The sequence below is a fragment of the Eimeria maxima genome, genomic scaffold, assembly GCF_000499605.1.
Source record: "Eimeria maxima Weybridge genomic scaffold, Emw_scaff3, whole genome shotgun sequence".
NCBI lineage: Eukaryota > Apicomplexa > Conoidasida > Eucoccidiorida > Eimeriidae > Eimeria > Eimeria maxima.
This window is the reverse complement of record NW_013565846.1, coordinates 35,663-52,310: the sequence shown is the minus strand read 5'-3', so window position 1 is coordinate 52,310 and position 16,648 is coordinate 35,663. Positions and strand designations below refer to the sequence as shown.

Below are 16,648 nucleotides of genomic sequence, written 5' to 3'. Positions count from 1 at the left end.
GCATATTGATATGGGTATAAGTTTCACCATTAGGAGACCTGAGGGGTGCAAGGGGCGTCAAAACAGCGCGAGGCACAGCTGCTGATGCTGCAGCAGCAGAGCTGCATCTGCGTGGACTGCTGTTGCTGGACGACCCACTTGTTTATAAATACTTGGGGCTGCTGCTAATGGGAGCCTTGTCTCGCGCCCCCACCTTTCCCTTGTGTTTCCTTCTGTAGGCCTTCGCAGCCTTCCTCCCAGCGAGAAAGAGAAGGCAAAAAATACAGAACACGCTGAAAATGCAAAACCACCAAGTGTCTCTCCAGTCCGTTGCAACCCAATCAGAAGGCGAACGGCCCTCCTGAACAACAGGCTCCACATCGCAGAGAAAAACGATACCAAACAGCGCACCAGCAGTGGGGCCGCATACAAACACACGCACCAAAGGTGGGCGGTTACCCCAGGAATGCAAGCACTTTGAACTCGCAAGATAATCGGTACCGACGCGTAACCTCAAGCGCTAACCCAAAGCCCTAAGGCGTCGCCCCGACGGGCTAAACCCGATGTCATGGCTAACCGCAAGTTCTTTGATAAGTTTATCAATGTCGACAAGCATCTTTTCAGAAAACCGCATTGGCGATTTGTGAGGTTTGAGGAGGGCTTCAGCTTCCTGAGACGATAGAGACAAGATGGATGTTGCGGCCGCAAGGGACAGGGCATTGCTGTAGCAGCCCGCCCACATTTGGTGCATGAGCGTTGCAAGAACGTCATCGTCTCTCATGCCCTACAGGCAAAGACACAAAAGGCCCCACATGCTCAGAGTCCCAGGTCTCTCCAGTGTTGCTCATCATTCTGCCGCCCCAGCAGCTTGTTTCACGGCGCTCCCCCGTTCACTCTAAGTACACAGCATGGCAAAACCTTAGGGAACATGGCCCGAGAACCGCAGACAGTAGAAGAACAGATGAAGACGCACACGCGCGGAGAGGTGCAGAAACTGGCAGTTTGACCCAGTAGGGACAGAGAAGCACCCGTCAAGACTGGCGAGGGGAGAGCGCCGATGAAAGAGAAGCACGCATATTGGGGACACGGAGGATGGAAGCAAGCGATATGCGAGGGAGAAAGAGGACAACTCACAAAGACAAACAGCACTATATTTCAAACTGCAGAGTGTACACCCAACCTGCTCGTAAGCACCAGAGACGGGCTGAAAAGCCAAAAAGCGACACGAGGCAGAAGCAGCGGAGAACAAGGAACCCAAGGACAGAAAAACAAACTCAAGGGCACCACCAACATAGACAGGCGAAGAGGAACAACAAGGGAAGCAGGCAAGAAGGACAACTGCAGATATTCTAAACGAAGAGAAGGGACAAATCGAGGGAGACAGGCATGACGAAGGGCGTCGGATCTGACAAGCTTGGATGATGCCTCGGGGACCGTTTGCCTAAGAAGAGAGATGTGTGTCTTGAGGTAGCTGTCCACCAGCGAAAGGCACAAAACGACGACATCCATCCTCGAGTTCCAGTGCATTTCTTCTCTAAAGGAAAACAAGTAACAGCGACAGACAAGAACTCCACGCCTCAGCCACCATGCTGGCTCTGTTAGTTTAAATCTCACTTGCACAGCCTGCTGCTTCACTTTACTGTTCATTGTCATGCTGCTGCTGCCTTCTAGGAAGGCCTGCTATGCCAGCCTACGGCAGTGCTCTGTTTGTCTGCTCGCTGCCTGTCTGCTCTCGTCAAGCTCTGGTAGCTGCTACTCCTGCTGCCGCTACTACTACTGCTGTTCCTGCAATTGCTGCTGCTGACTGTGGGGTAGGCGGCCGAAAGACAGTTGGCTCTGCGTTCGGCTTGAGAGATTGTGCGGCCAAATCAACCTGCTCCGACAGCTCCAGCAGCATCCAGTTGCTATTCGTGTTCGTGCTGCCTCCGTAATGGTCGCTGGCGTGCAATTCCTGCGTCGATGCTGTTGCAGCAGAGTCTTCAGCTGAAGCTGCCCTAGAAGCAGCAGCACACATCAAGAGTATAACTAGATAATGCTGAATCACAAGCATGTGCCTGCCGCTGCTACTGCAGCAGCCAGGTCTACCCATCCTCAATTTTCCTTGTGGTGCAGTTCTTGGCACTGCCCTTGGGAGTTAACCTGCTTGTGAGCAGATTGTGTCTAGACCCTTGGCGGCTGATGGGTAGGAACCAAACGTTCTGATGCTACTGCTACAGCAATAGCAGACCACTGCGAAGTCGGCTGCGGCTCCAAGCCGCTAAGCAAGCTCCTGCAAAATATCCCTTGCGCAAGGGGGTTATCTTTATGTCTGCCTGCAATGGTGTTAACAATGCACTCGACTTCTGCTGCTGCAACAGGTGCAGCAATTTTCACCGCAACTGTTGTCGTTGAGGCTGCTGCCGCTGCAGCTACAAGGCGACGCACAGCCGTTACAACAACACGTTGTGCCGCTGTTAATAACGATACATGGAGCAAATAATAACAAAACAAATTATGTAATGCTCTTCCTGGTGTTGTTTAGCAGTTGATGGGGAGGTTGCAACAGTCCGAGCACTAGCAGCAGACCGGCAAGGCCCACGGGGCCCACGAGACAGCAGGAGCAGCAAAAACAAGTGGAGTGGGCAGCATCGTAAGCAGCAAGCTTCTTCTCCTCTATGCTGCTCGGTGTGCTTCGTATTTTCGTAGTTCGTCAATACCATCCTGCCGCTGTCTACTTGTGCCAAGAACAGACAACAGGAGCAGCAGCAGGTTGGCTACAGTCCCTGCGGAGATTTCAAATGCTCCACCGGCCTTGACTTGCAGCAAGGAGTTAGACAGAAAACCAGGAAAAATAGCATCATTGGCTGTCACAGCAGCAATAGGATCAACGGCTTCAACACCTACATCGGCCAGAAGGAAGCAAAAGACTGGGAGGCGTAAGCGACATCAAGTGACAGATTGTGTTGCATAGGCAACAACTGCTGCTGTCACATGGGTCGTCGCCCGACTTGCTGCTGGTGATGGAGCAAAGAAGGAAAGTACAGTCTTCTGACGCCGGTAGCCCCTCGCTGCACTGGAGAGTTCAGTTGCAGCAGTTACAGCGGCGACAGCGGCAACAGCGGCAACAGTAGCAGAAGCGCGAAGAACGCGAAAGTGTCACTGCAGGCCACGCTGACTGGAGCTGCTGCAGCAACAGAGGAGCTGGAGGAGCTTCTGTGCCTGCTGTTTGTTCCCATCTGACAGGATACTCCGCCTACCAGTTTCAGCAGGGAGCAGGCAACACGCAAACCGCAGCGCAAGTATCAATATTGCCGAAAATGGAATCTAGTTATGTGTCTCCACTAGCGGCAACTGTGCAGGCGCTGAGTCTTCTGGCTGTTGCTCCTGCTTCTTCTGACAGCCGGAAGGACCTGGCGAAGCAAGAGCTGCTGCGGCGGATAGAATTGTTGTTGCAGGAGCAACAGCTGCTGCGACGGGAGCAGCAGCTGAAGGAGCACCAGGAGCCTCACTGGCAAGCACAATGCGATCACCAGCATAGGCAGCCTATAGAAGAACACGTGCAGCACCAACAGGTGCAGCACCAGCAGCAGGATCAGCAGGACCAGGGCCGCCAACAGCAAGACCAGCAACAGCAGGAGCCGCAGCGATGGGTGTCGCAATGGGAAGGCGACGACACGACACAAACGGAGGTGCTGGAGCATCTGGAGGAAGCATTGTTGCTGCTTTGCTGCCAGAAGCCTCCTCCTGCGTTGCAGCAGCAACTGCTTCGGGTATTGCTACTGCTTGTACATTCCACTGAGGACTGTGGTGTTTGGCATCGTGTTGCTGCTCGGCTTCTGGCAGCAGCAGGTGAAGGGCTTCATTTTCCCCCCTCTGTTTCTGCTCCACTTGCTGCAGCTGCCACGCCACCCCCGACGGCAGCTGCAGCTGCTGCAGCTGCAGCAGGCACAAAGAAGGTTTTGTCTGCTCTCCCTCCTCTGCTGCTGTGTGGAGAGTTGTTTAGGGCGTGCCCGCAGGCGCTGTCTCCGCTGCTGCCGCTGCTGGTTGCTGTGGGATCGAAGCTGCTGCAGTCACCAGCAGCACCGGCGGCTGCAACAGCAACAGAAACAGCAGCAGCAGTTGCTAAGGCCTTGAGGACCGCAGTGTCGGCAACGGGAGCGTGCGGAGAAGCACTGGCTGAAAAGCTCTTCTCTCTGACAAGGTCCTGCCTTCGCTGCAGCGCCGGCAGCCACAGACGCAGCAGCAGCCGCACTAGTAGCAGCAAAACTAGCACTATCATCAAAAGTAATAATATACATGCTGCTTCTGAAGCGGCTAGAGAGGCCCTGCTGCTGCTCCAGCAAGTTGTTTGGGCGTTCCCTCGAGGTGTATCTCTACCTCATGGCGAGGCCTTTCCAAGTGCTGTCCTCGCTGCTGCTGCACCAGAACCCGCTACGGCTGCTTCAGCGGCAGAGAATGAACATCTGCTCGCAGAAGCACAGGAGAACGTTCCGCATGCCGCAGCAGCTCTTGCAGCCCTTCTAGCTGCCAAGGCCGTAGTAGGCATGCAACAGCACCAGCACCAGCAGGTGAAGCAGCAGCGAATGCAGGTGCAGCAGCAGGAAAAGGAAGAGGAGGAACAACAGCAGGGTTCACACAGTGCTATCGACGAGCCAACGGATCTTACGGCGACCAGCAACAGCGCATCGGACTTCGCATCGCTTTCATTGGGTCAGTGTATGACTGCTGGTGCAGCAGCGGCTGCTGCTTCACCAGCTACTACAGAGACTTTTTATTCCGAGGTGCACAGGGTTGAAGATGCCTTCACTTTCCTGCGGAGGCAGTGGCTGCTGCTGAGTGCAGGGGCAGTGGTGGATGCCAAGAAGGGATCGGCGGCGTCTGTAGCAGCAGGGAGGTACGTTCCGTTGCTGCAGCCGCAACAGCACGGTCCGTTTCTGCTGCATCTAAAGGCGAGGCAGCGCGGTTTACTACGTCAGGCGATTGCCGCTGCCGTGCCGTGCCTTTGCCGTTTCTTGCTGCGGTGTTTTTCGCCTGTCTCTCTCGTCAGCATGTCACTGGAGTGTCTGTTCACTTTGTTGACGCAGCTGGCAAAAGCTGAGTCTCACTGCCGTTGCAGCGGAAGGGAAGGGGCATCCAAGGGTTTGCAGGATCAATGCGTAGTGACCTGCACCTGCTGCTGCAGCTGCAACAAAAATCTTTCTCCAGGTGTTTGCTGTCTGTCCCTGGAGACGCTTCACTCGCAGGTGCTCGTGTCGCATGCCGCACAGCAACTGCTTCCGCTGCTGCATACGCAGCAGCAACTGGACTTGGTCGATTGCTTAAGTCGGGCAATAGCAGCAGCAGCAACGGGAGTGACAGCTCCGCAAGGCCCCATTGAAGCAAGAGGGTGTGCCAGCAACAGCACCAATGGTGGCAGCTTCACGCACCCGCTGCTATTCCGTGCTGCCTTGAATATATTAGAGGCTACTATCGTCGCTGCTTCAGAGGATGGCATGGTGTCCTTCCCGCCTTCATTGCATATGGCCCTTGTCTCCATTCTCACTGTAGAGAATTCACTGCAGCAGGAGCAGCTGCTGCGGTGCGCTCTTTGGCCAGCAGTGCAGCGCCAAGCAGCTGCCTGCATCTGGCGCATCCGCTCCCTTTCTGGATGCTATTCGGCAGTTTACGCATTGAAGCTTGGTCTGATGCACGCAGCAACAACAGCGGCACAGGCCGCCCTCCAGACAACGAGTGTACAAGGCACGCAGCTCGATGCCCTTCAGTTTGCAGGGCTGTGGGGTGCCTCCCTTGGCCTCGCTGCTTCCATCGCCATTGCTTCTCCCACACAACCGCCGACGCCAGCAACTGCAGAAGCGGTAGCAGGTTCGTCTGTACCTGCTGCAACAATAGTAGATGCAGCAACGGCGTCATACACAAACGAAGGAGACCACAACAACATTACCGGTAAGGCGCACAGCATTTCCTCTCAAACCTTTGGCTGCTGCTGCAGCTGACTTCTTAAAGCCAGCCGTGGCCATGTGCTTCTGTTTGCTTTGTGGTGCTGGTGCTGCAGCTCTACTGGGCCTGCTGGCAAGGGGGGGGTCCGAAGCGCGAGCGTGCTTCTTCCTGCTGGCAGAGGCCTTGCTGCAGCTGCCCGCTGGTGCTTCTGGAGCTCCTGGAGGTTTTGCCGCGGCAGCAAGCTCTGCTGCATTTCCTGTGGGCAACGAAGATACGGATCAGGCAATGCTACTGTCACCGGTAGTTTGCTGCTTTCTACGTTTCTGCCGCAGAGCTTTGTCTCTCAGTGACCCCAGAAGTAGCATCAGCCGTCTCCTCCGCATCGCATCTGCTGCTTCTGCGGCGACAGGATGTCCAGAAGCTACGCAGCACACGCCCGAAGCTGCCTGCCCTGATGTAGCAGGCACTAGATCGGGCGCAGGAGCCGAAACGCCAACAGCAAACACGGCAGGCGCAGCAGCATCGGAGGCAGTAGGGAAATGCTTGCTGTTGGAACTTGCCTGTGCATTCAAGGCTCTCACTGCATTCCTGCGGCAACATCCAGAAGCAGCAGCAGCAACCATAACGCATGATGTGGATACTGTCCCCGATTTCTTGACATTGGTCATTGAGGTTTCCTTTATTGTGTGCTGTTGCCGCTGCGGCAGCAGCAACAACGAGGAGCACTCTCTGCAGAGCGTTGTCATGTGTAAGGAAGGAACGTCGGAGACAAGGGAGCAACAACTACAGCAGCTAGTGTGCTGCCGTTGCTTCTGCAGGACCGCTTCCATGCCGGTTGTTGCTGCATACGCTGGGCTTGAAGCAGCAGTACTCGAGGCCATGTCTCTCTTGCCGCACGTCCAGATTCACTGCAACAACCAGCACCTTCAGCAGCTGCTGCTGCATACGGCTCTAGCTGCTGTGACTATTCCAGATAAGGAAGCTTTTTTGTTTCCTTCAGCTGCAGTAGCCTGCTGTATCAGCCCAATAGCCATAGCTCCAGCAGCAGCTCTACGTGCTGCTTCACTGGAGCAGCTACAGCTACAGCAACATCTTGTGCAGCATCTACTTTTGCAACAGCAACAGCAGGGGGCGGTAGATCCAGCCCTTTTCATAGGGTGTGGCACTGAAGTCGACAGCCTGCGGGGGCCTTCGCTGTGGGAGGCACAGTGGCGCTGCTTTGCCGATGCGACTACGGCTGCTTTCAATGCCTTGAGGCTGCCGTCCCTTGTCGCAACACCAGCTCCTGCAGAAGCAGCAGTTTGTGCAACAGAAACAGGTTGGAGAGCAGAATACCCTCCGCAGGTCCTCCGCGTTCTGCAAGGAGCTTTGCTGCTTCGTCGCCTCTTTGAGGGCTGCAGCAGCTGTTCTCCCGCAGCAGACGCAGCCTTGCAACAGACTGCATGGGCGGCCTGCTGTTTCTGGGGAACGAAAGCGCTTCCACCTGTGTCCCTTGATGCTCCGTCTGTCCACCGCATTGGCTACCGCAGCAAAGTTGAGGCAGGAAAGGCAGGAACTGCTGTCGGTGTTGCTGGGGTGCATCACGGAACGTCTGCGGGCCAGAAGGCCAGCAGACCGCAGCACTTGCTGCAGCGTTTCGGCCTTCCGCGGCTCAAGAAGAAAACCATTTGTGTTGCTTCAGATGCTCCTTTTTCTTCTGATGCCTACTTTGCTGCGGACCGTGGTTCAAGCGACTTTCCTTCCCAGAGCCGCCAGGGTACCCTGCAAATGGGTATTATTGCGGCGGTGCTGTCTGGCGTCTTCAGAGCAAGCCGGGCCTTGCTGAGCTTGCCGCTGCAGAAACATCAGCATAAGAAAATTCCATTGTCGGCTGTCGACACTCTGTGGTGCTGCTGCGAGAAGGCTCTTTCGCTGGCATCCCCGCTCGAACGGCTTCTCTATGCCGATGCTGCTGGGGGTCTGTACTCCTGTATGGAGGTTTTGGATTCCCCACGGCAGCAGGAGCACCAGGAAGTGGCGGTAGCAACGGGTCTACAAGCCGTAAACAAGCATATTGAGGCCTTCTTACAGAGACCGTCGACAACAACGGAAACGGGGGTAGAAGAACTGCCGTTGCCCATGAGTTCGGGCCGGCTCTGCAGTGTGTCTCTTCTTGCGGCTCGCCTGCTGCCCCTGCTGCGGAATGCTGGTTCGTCCGCCACAACATGTGCTAATGACAACAGAAAGGGTTATCAGGGCCTTCTGCAAATGGCTGTGGCTGCAACTTCTTCAATTGAGGCGGCAGTAGAGGTTGTTGCTGGTACCGATACTGTGGCGACGGCAGCAGCGAAAGACAACGTAGCAGCAGCACGCGTATCATCCACCTGCGCGCTTCTTTGCGTTATTCGCCTTTTAGGGGTCGCCTTCCCTGCCGTTGCCTCAGCGGCGGCTGCAGCAGCCAGGTCAACGGTCGACTCTCCAGCATCTGCACAAGCAGACGCCAAACGTCTCTCGGGCTCCACGTCCTCAGATGGCCAACCGAACCTGCAGCACAAGCAGCAACACGTGTTGCAGCAGAAGCTGTTTAGGACTCTGCAATTCGCTTTTTTGTTGAGTTCGTCTCAGTCCCACCGATCTCGTGCTGCAGTGCTAGCTGCTGAAGCGGCGAGGAATTTGTTGCACTGCCTGCTTCAGCACGCTGAAGAAGCAGCTAGGGCCGGGCCTGATGAGCTTTTGTCTGCCACTGAGGATTAAATATCGCACGCAGTAAGTACAGTGCAGCAGTCCCAACAGCGATTTCTAGTACGGGGTGGATTGGTGGCACTGCGTAGGAGACGCATGCTTGGAATAGGGGTGAAGGACGGAAAATAGATGATTAGGCTGTGCTAGCTAGTGCAAATGGCAAAATATAGTGTATATTCTGTTTGGACTTCGTGGGTAGCCATTTGTTGCTTGTCAAACTGCCGCTACGCTCAGGCTAGAGAAGCCTCCTACATACTCTCGTTTTCATTTTATTGTTCTACCGACAGCAGCAACAGCAACATTAGCGGCGGTACGGCTCTGCAGCTGGTTGCCGCCGCTCCTGCGCTGCGGTGCCTCACGGCTTTGGTGTGGATTCAGTCCTCCTCATCACCGGCACGGACAGCAACGGCAGAAGCCGAGGACAACACTCTGGCTGCTGCAGCGTCGTCGCTTCGTGCATTATTGCCTGTTGCAGTTGCTGCAACCGAGTTTGCACTTGCCTCGCCTTCTCTCGTTGTTCGAAGGGAGGCGGCGCGGAGTTTGTTGTCGATGTCGCTTCCACTAGGGGAGACATTCTGGGGAGCCACAATCGCAGCAGCTGCTTCTGCTGCGCCATCAAAAGTGGTAGCAGCAGCCACAGGACCTGTAGTAGGAGATCCGCAACTGTCTCTCTTTATTCTGGAGTGTCTGAATTCGGAATGTGATGCGCTGCAGAGGCGGCAGCTTCTGCAGCTGCTGCTGCAGCAAGTCCGAATATGGGGGCCAAGGAATCCCAGGCAGTGGATATTGCTCCTTACAATGTTGTGCTGCAAGTGTGTTCCTGCACCGACTCCTACCACCCAGCCGCTCTCCACCTTGCGGTCCAGCAGCAGCATAAATGACGCTAGAGCAGCTGGCTTGTTGCAACGAGCTCAGCAGCTGCTTCCACAGACTTCCCAGGTGCTGCTCTCTCCTCTTGCTACAGCGCGCCCTCTACCAGCCCTGACAGGCTTTGTTTGGAGACCCCTTCCAGGTGTATCTGCACCGGAAAGAGTACAACACCAGGATGAAAGTTGTACCGATGTGAACGACAGCAGCGTCAACAACTGGAGCGGAGGGGAAGTGCATCCAATTGTGTGCTCTGCTGCAGCAGAGTGTCTCGAGTTGCTGCTGACCCTCCCGGAGCTCCAGCAGCAGCAGCAGCAGCACTGGATCGTTCCTCCTACTGATGGGTATCAGGCAAAGTACGCTGAAGTTGAGGCAGCATCGCTGGGAGGACCTCTTCTGGTTGATTGCCTGCCTTTGCTTTTCCGCGCTGCGTGCCAGCTCCTATGGCAGGGGACACAACGGCACCAGCGTCAAAAACAACAGCTAAATGGAATATCCAGCGACGAGGAGATTTCGCTTTGTCGTCGCGGCTTGAGGATTTTGCTGCTGCTGTTGAAGCGGCTGACTGGAGTTTGTTCGGGCTGCACGACCACCCAGTTGCGCGCAGCTCAGCAGCTGCAGCAGCACGAGGTGGCCGTCTCCTCCGCGGTTTCTGCGCTGCTGCGTGGTTATGCAACGCCTATAGCTCCTGAGCGACATGATGTGCCAGAAGCAGCAACAGCAGTAGCAGCAGCGTTAGCTGCAGCAGCAGGATATATGGCTCAAGCACAACACCGAGCTGCGTTGCTGCGTCTCAAGGCAGCTGCAACTGGTGGAGATGTAGTTCAGGAGGAGCAATATCAGCAGCATCACCAACAACGGCTGTGTGATCAAGAACAACGGGCACAACTTACGGCTATGGCGCTGGAGGTGATGGCAAGGTTCGCTGAAGCCGGTTGCTGCCTTAGCCCTTGGCGTTTAGTGGGGCAGCTGCTGCTGCCCCTGGGAGACGTAGTGCATTCAGCATCAGATTTGGTGGTAGCAGCTTCAGCAACAACGCCAGCAGCAGATCCATATGACTGGCTGGTGCGCCGCCGCCTTCTTCTGGCTTGTCGGTTGCTAGGCCATATTACGGCAGGTGCAGCGCCCAGTGATGGTGCTGCACATTCCACCCGTGCTGCGGCAGTCTTCCTGGAGCAACATCACCAGTGGGTTGCAGCAATAGAACCCTGCGCCGTTCCCCTGGCGCTGCATCTCATGGCATGCCTACTGAAGCGTCATCGTGAGCGAGAACAGCAGGTTGAGCAGTGGCACCAGGACCAGCAACAACAAGAGGCGCAACAGCTGCTAAAGGGGCTGGCTCTGCTGTGTCATCCACTTTCCACAGGAGGTGGGGAGAAGCGAGCTGCTGCAGCGTCAGCCGCATTTGCTGCGCTTTCAGCAGCTTCGCGTAGCAGCACCGCAAGAAGAACAGTAACTGCGCCGGAAGAAGCAGCAACAGCACCCACACTTGCATTTCCTGAGGCGTGCTGCCCTGTTTTGAACGGTTTGGCAGATGCGCTAATTCAGCCCGTGGAGACAGCAAAATCTTCACGTGAATCTTGCCCTGCTGCAGCAGACTGGCCAGAGGCGGCAGCAGACGAGATGTGCTGGAGGTTAGAGTCGATCGGCACCATGCTGTTGTGTCTTTGCTTCCCACCAGATCCTGAGCAACAGCAACAACACCAGCAGCCACATCAACAGCAGCTGCAGCCGCAGCAACTCGATGAAGACGATTGGGCAGAGGACTGGATCGGAGCAGACAGCCCAACCCGTTCCCATGGCGCCACAACTGCCCCTGCTGACGCCTCCACCGTTGAGGCATCCGAAAATTCGACGGGTGCTGTGTGGCTCTATCCCGAAACATTACGCCGGGCCTGTGAGGCTGCAGGGCGTCTGGCAGCAGCAGCAGCAGAGGCTGCGGCAGCAGCTTCAGGGTTGAAGACACATTATCATTGTGGAAGTGGCGGTGGTGGTGCTGTTTCTAGTTCATTAGAGCATGGCAAAAGCCATTCTAGCGGGGGTGAGGAGACAAAGTCTGCTGCAATCGAAGCAGCCCAAAAGGTAGAGCTGGGAGCCACACCGGCGGCTGTGGGCGCAGCGGGAAAGATCGTCTATGGCTGCATTTGCTTCCTCTGGAAACTCGCCGGTGCACTGAAGCAAAACCCAGCAGTTTTAAGCGAAGAGGCCGCAGCCTTCGCTTTTTTCGCATCGATGCGAGATACCTCAGCAGCTGCTCTTTGGCTGCCTTCAGATTCAGCGCCGCTGCCAGCAGTAGAATTGGAGGAAAAACTACGTGGCAGTATGCGTGGAGCTGCTCTGTCCCTGCTGCAGCGTGGTTTCTCCGTTGTGGCTGTGATTCCCTCGGCGCCTGCAGCTGCCTCTGCAGTCTCGCTCTTGCTGTCCCCCCTGGAGATCCCCACTTTTCTCTCGTGTTTTTGCAATGGAACAGCAAGCGGTGTCTCTCCACTTGAGGCCATGCACCTGCTGCGTAGCCTGTACGAGACAGCAGCCCGCGCTGCTGGCGCCGTCGCAGCAGCAGCAGCAGGGAGGACTTCAAAGACCAAAGACACAGAAGCAACTGCACATGCTGCCAACACCAGTTTACTAGGACACTGCGCGGGTCTGGTTGAGTCAGCCGTCGCAAGTTTCACGGGAAATGCAGATTTTCTGGGAACCCCGCCAGCAGCAGCTGCCGCTACATCCACTGTTTCTTCCTGTGCAGCAGGGGATACTGAAGGCGTATTGGCTCTCGCTGCAGCGCTTGTCGCTGTAGACGCCCTTGCTTTGACTAATGGCCCCTGGAACAGGAGGGCCATGAACGAACAGGAAGAACAGCAACAGCAGCAGCCGGGATGGTGCGCACGCATAGGGACTGCTTTGCAGCGACTGAGTGAGTTTGCATACTTAGCTGATTCACTTAGGAACCATGCAGCGCTTGCACCAGCAGCAAAGACACCTAATTCCGCTGGAGCAACGGGGTCTCGGGACATCGTAACGACGGCAGAAACACTACCCCCAGCTGCAACCCGTACAAACCCTAATTCGTCAGGTAAGATCACGGCAAACGAGCGAGAAGGCGCGGCAGACACCGCGTTGGTAATGGAAAGCTCATCAGCAACTGCAACAGCACTTACTGAAGCACAAGCGGAAGCAGGCACAGAAGCAGCCGTAGTGCATTGGCCAGCTTCTTGCCAGCATGCTGCAGCGCAGCTGCGAGGGTTTTTGCTGCGCATTGCCCGTCTCTACAATCAGTCTGCAGCTGCAGGACCCGATTCTTTCCCGTGTCTTCTTGCAGCGGCAGCAGTCTCCAGTCTGATGCCTGCGCTGACCCCATACCCCTCCGTGCCCCCTAGAGGTGGCACCAGGAGGACCTGCAGCAAGGGCGGCAGAAGCTACCGCGTTAGCAAGACTCAATTGTCTACAATAGAAGCACAGCAGAACCACCCGCTAAAGACCTTAGAAGAATTCTTGGTGGAACTATCCCCTCAAAATAGCACCGCCTTCGGCGGCAGTGACCTAACGCCTCTTTCTCAGGTACTTGTAGCCGCTCTGAGTTCTGTAATTGCTGGGGTTTTAAGAATTCAAGCTGAGGCGTGCTTATCACCAGACGAGGGAGCGGCGGGATCAGGAGAAGCTGCACCAGCTGGACTGGAGACGGAGACCATAGGAACAGCAACAGCGCGAAACTCCGCTTCGGCGCGATTAGAGTCACGGGCTGCTACAGCAGAGGATGTTGCACCAGCGACAGCAGCATCCGAAGTAGAAACTGAAACAGCAGCACCAAAGTCAGCAGTGGCCTCGCCAGAGTCTCTAGCCGTTGCATGCACAGCTGCGGCTACAGAGACAGCAGCGCTACCAGTAGCATCACTTGTCACAGACTCAGCAGCAATAGCAGCAGCACATTTAGCAGCACTAGAAGCAACATCGGATTCAGGAGCCCCAAGCTCTCCAGCAGGTGCAAAAACGCCGCCGTCTTCAGAAGCTGCAGCGAGACCCGAGTCGGCAGGAGCTGCAGAGGAGGAGCCTGCACCTGCAAAGGCGCCCAGCTCAACACCATCAGGGACAACGGAAACGAAGGAGCCATCAGCAGCAAGGAGATCCGCTTACCTTGCTGCTGCCGCGAGCCTTTTGTATCTTGCAGTATCTAGGCACCCGGTTGTCTCTGCAAGGGCTATTCAAGCGGCAACTGAAGCGGTAGGAGAGCCCGCTTCTGCAGGTTGCACACAGCTGGTGAAGGCAGCAGTGGCCCGTCTGCTGCAAGAAGAGTTAAAGCGGCGGCACCATGGGAGGCCGTAACATCCATATCCCGTCACGTGATACAGGTTGTTTTGCGCTGAGCCGCATCAGCAGCAGCGCTTCCAGTCTGCCAGTAGCAAATGGTGCGCCGGTGCAGGAAGGCAACAAAACTGTGGACAGGGTGGGGAATGGGGCAGCGAAGATGAGAATTTGGGCACTGCCGTCACCTCTTCGCTGTACCAAAACGGTCCTTTCAACAGGCAACCACGCCGTCTACAAGGGCAGTGGCAACGAAACGAAGTCAATGGCAATGACGCTGTCAACAAGAGCAACAACAGCAACAGCACCTCCTGTTGTTTTATATTTCTTCTTGATCACGGTACCCACCGTTGCAAATACAGCATTTGTGTTGGTCTTCGGATTTCCGCTTTCGGGCTAGAATGGGGTGGCGACTGCAATGCATCTAAGCGTCAGCTTGTCAGTTGGATGAATATGTATCCGCTTCTCTGTGCTTATGCTTGTTCGCGAATTTGCTGGTGTCTGTGAATATGATTTGAGCGGATGCATGTACATGATCCTACCCTTACCACTATGCTTGCGATTTTGACTTGCCACATCACAGGTCTCCAACCTTTGTACGTCTTTGCATGCATTCCGCTGCACGCAGGTGAGCATGGTTGTTGTGGTTGCTAGTGTGTCCTTTCATCTCTGATGCGTGCCTGGCGATATATTTGCGCTGTCTGCGCATCTGGGTAAGATCTTGCTATTGGAAAGGCTTTAGCGCTGTTCTGTGTGCTGCACCCAGAGCATTCTCCTACCTGTCGATAGAGTTTCTGTCGATGCTGGAGAACTGCCACCAAATCATACTGGGGCTGCAACACTAGGGCATTCTGTCGGCAGAATGATTGGTTCTTCTATACGTTTTCAGGCCCTGCAACGCCGGGCAAAATTGCTCGACAGCTTTGTAGGGATAAGAGTTTCTGCATGCCAGAAGCGAATGCGGAATTGGGTGACTTTTTGTGGGAGGTATTCGCGCTCAGAACAGGGGGTGTTTACTATTGGATTGATTGCAAGATACTTGCAACTCACAGTGCTGTTACTTCTTTGTACTGCCACCTCTACTGGCCAAAAGCTGGCCAACAGTGGAAGCTAGCGCTTTAAACACCGTCTACTCAGCGGTTTGGAAGGGAAGACAGGGTGGAAAAAATTCTTGGCACATACGTAGGCGCATTAGGCCCTATTATATTCACACGGATGTGTTCTTTGTAAGCACGCAACGCCAACAGTTTTGTCCAAGATTTTGTAGAAATCTCCTGACAGTGCGAACTGGTCCATCCATAGACAATGGATGCCTGTCCTGTGAGGGGATAGCGAACTACAGCTCACAGTTCTAAAGTGCAAATGCCCTTTTTCGGGGGCCGCTAAGGATTTTAAAGCAGCCTTATGTTGAGTCCAATTATCTGATGCTGCCAATATATAATGCGCCCACGGGCAGTGTCTCGTGCAGTGCTGCCACGATGAAGGAATGCACCGAATAAACAAAAAAGCTTCACTGCCTCGACTGCCGTAAACAGGCTGCATCAAATGCTCGTCCGCACACAATTCAATAGTTCGCAGCATGCACAGTGAGGATGAATGCTATGGAGGTTCACTGGGAGCCCTGCAAGGCGATCTACATGATACACGAAACTCAGCTGCAATACTTTCCTTCGCATGCATGAACGATAACACATTATGAATGCCACAGTATGAGAACGCCAGCAATGGACACAGTTGCGCAGGGCTACGACGGTTGCGAACTGATCGGACACAGCTGGGAAAGAGAGGAATTTGAAGAGGTAGGCAATTGCTCAGAAGCGACTGTGAACAGATTTTGTATAGGTTCTATAACTAGCACCTACAGAAGTACTTATAAAGTACGAAACTCGGAGGGGCATGAACGGCGCAGGCTGGTAAGGCGAAATGTGCTACGACAGACACTCAGGCAACCAGGTTAAGCTGGAGGCAAAGTACTGAACCTTCGGAGCGATAAAAAATTGATGCTTGTAGTAATGGAAATTGTAGCGTGACGTGAACCTCCACTGGCGTGGAGGTTCACTAGTGCGGGCCAACTCCGCATAAAATTCCTGTGGACAGTACTAGTGCACGCATCGGAAGGAGGCATTCGTATGCTTTCATGCGTTACAGCAAGTTGAGCAGGTTGCAGCAAGGATTGCTGCAACTAGTGACAGACCCCCACTTACCCGCACCAGTTACAGGCTCTCACTACCCTGTGCCACGTCACTTGGAACCAGAGGTAACCTCTGAAGGAGCCCAGCACATGAGGTACCGAAAGCTTAAAACCAAGCCAAAGGCAAAAAAGAAACGAATGCCCTGAACACCACACTTCTTCTCAGGGTAACTACACGAAGTCGCAACTTCTGCCGCGCACAGTCCACAGAAACCGTACACAATATCAGGGGTCCAGGCTCTCTGTGCAAAACTCCAACTTTCATATCAAGAAACAATTGCTACATTTTCCTACGCTGTTTAGAACTTCAGTGAACCAACATATGTTTTTGTCTGGTGCTGCCGACTGCAAGTTGCTCTTGCTCCTCTGTGGGGCCCGACGAGGGCCCCCCCCGAGGCCCTTGAACAGTGACTTTTGCCTTCTACGTAGAAACACTACCCTGTGTGTCTTTATGGGTGGGCTTCGTGTATTTTATTTGGAGGTTTTCAGGGTTGGATTGTTGAAGGCCGGAGCCTTCGCACAGATCCAGGATAGGGAGGAAAAATCTAGAGAGAGAAGGTCTTCTGATGTGCCCCTCTTCGTTCGTTGCGTCATACTTTGTGGCCTGTTTCGTGCTGCTCTCCCTGTTTTTTCCGGATTTTTCTCTCCTCCAAGGCACTAGCAGCAGCAGCACCGGTT

General features: G+C 54.8%; 3 protein-coding genes across 3 annotated transcripts; 2 read left to right on the top strand and 1 right to left on the bottom strand.

The window, feature by feature from the left end:
• Nucleotides 1-142: 142 nt before the first annotated feature.
• Nucleotides 143-2,068, bottom strand: EMWEY_00000420 (hypothetical protein, conserved; the record flags this gene model as incomplete). The annotated part of the gene is made up of 5 exons (XM_013481240.1): nucleotides 143-340; nucleotides 557-763; nucleotides 1,160-1,183; nucleotides 1,390-1,513; nucleotides 1,785-2,068. 5 exons carry the CDS (start codon nucleotides 2,066-2,068, stop codon nucleotides 143-145), a joined length of 837 nt encoding a protein of 278 aa, XP_013336694.1.
• A 1,207-nt stretch (nucleotides 2,069-3,275) lies between these two features.
• EMWEY_00000410 (trypsin, putative) lies at nucleotides 3,276-8,628 on the top strand (the record flags this gene model as incomplete). Its single annotated transcript, XM_013481239.1, has 2 exons — nucleotides 3,276-5,901; nucleotides 6,011-8,628. 2 exons carry the CDS (start codon nucleotides 3,276-3,278, stop codon nucleotides 8,626-8,628), a joined length of 5,244 nt encoding a protein of 1,747 aa, XP_013336693.1.
• A 144-nt stretch (nucleotides 8,629-8,772) lies between these two features.
• Nucleotides 8,773-13,800, top strand: EMWEY_00000400 (hypothetical protein; the record flags this gene model as incomplete). The annotated part of the gene is made up of 1 exon (XM_013481238.1): nucleotides 8,773-13,800. One exon carries the CDS (start codon nucleotides 8,773-8,775, stop codon nucleotides 13,798-13,800), a length of 5,028 nt encoding a protein of 1,675 aa, XP_013336692.1.
• Nucleotides 13,801-16,648: the final 2,848 nt, after the last annotated feature.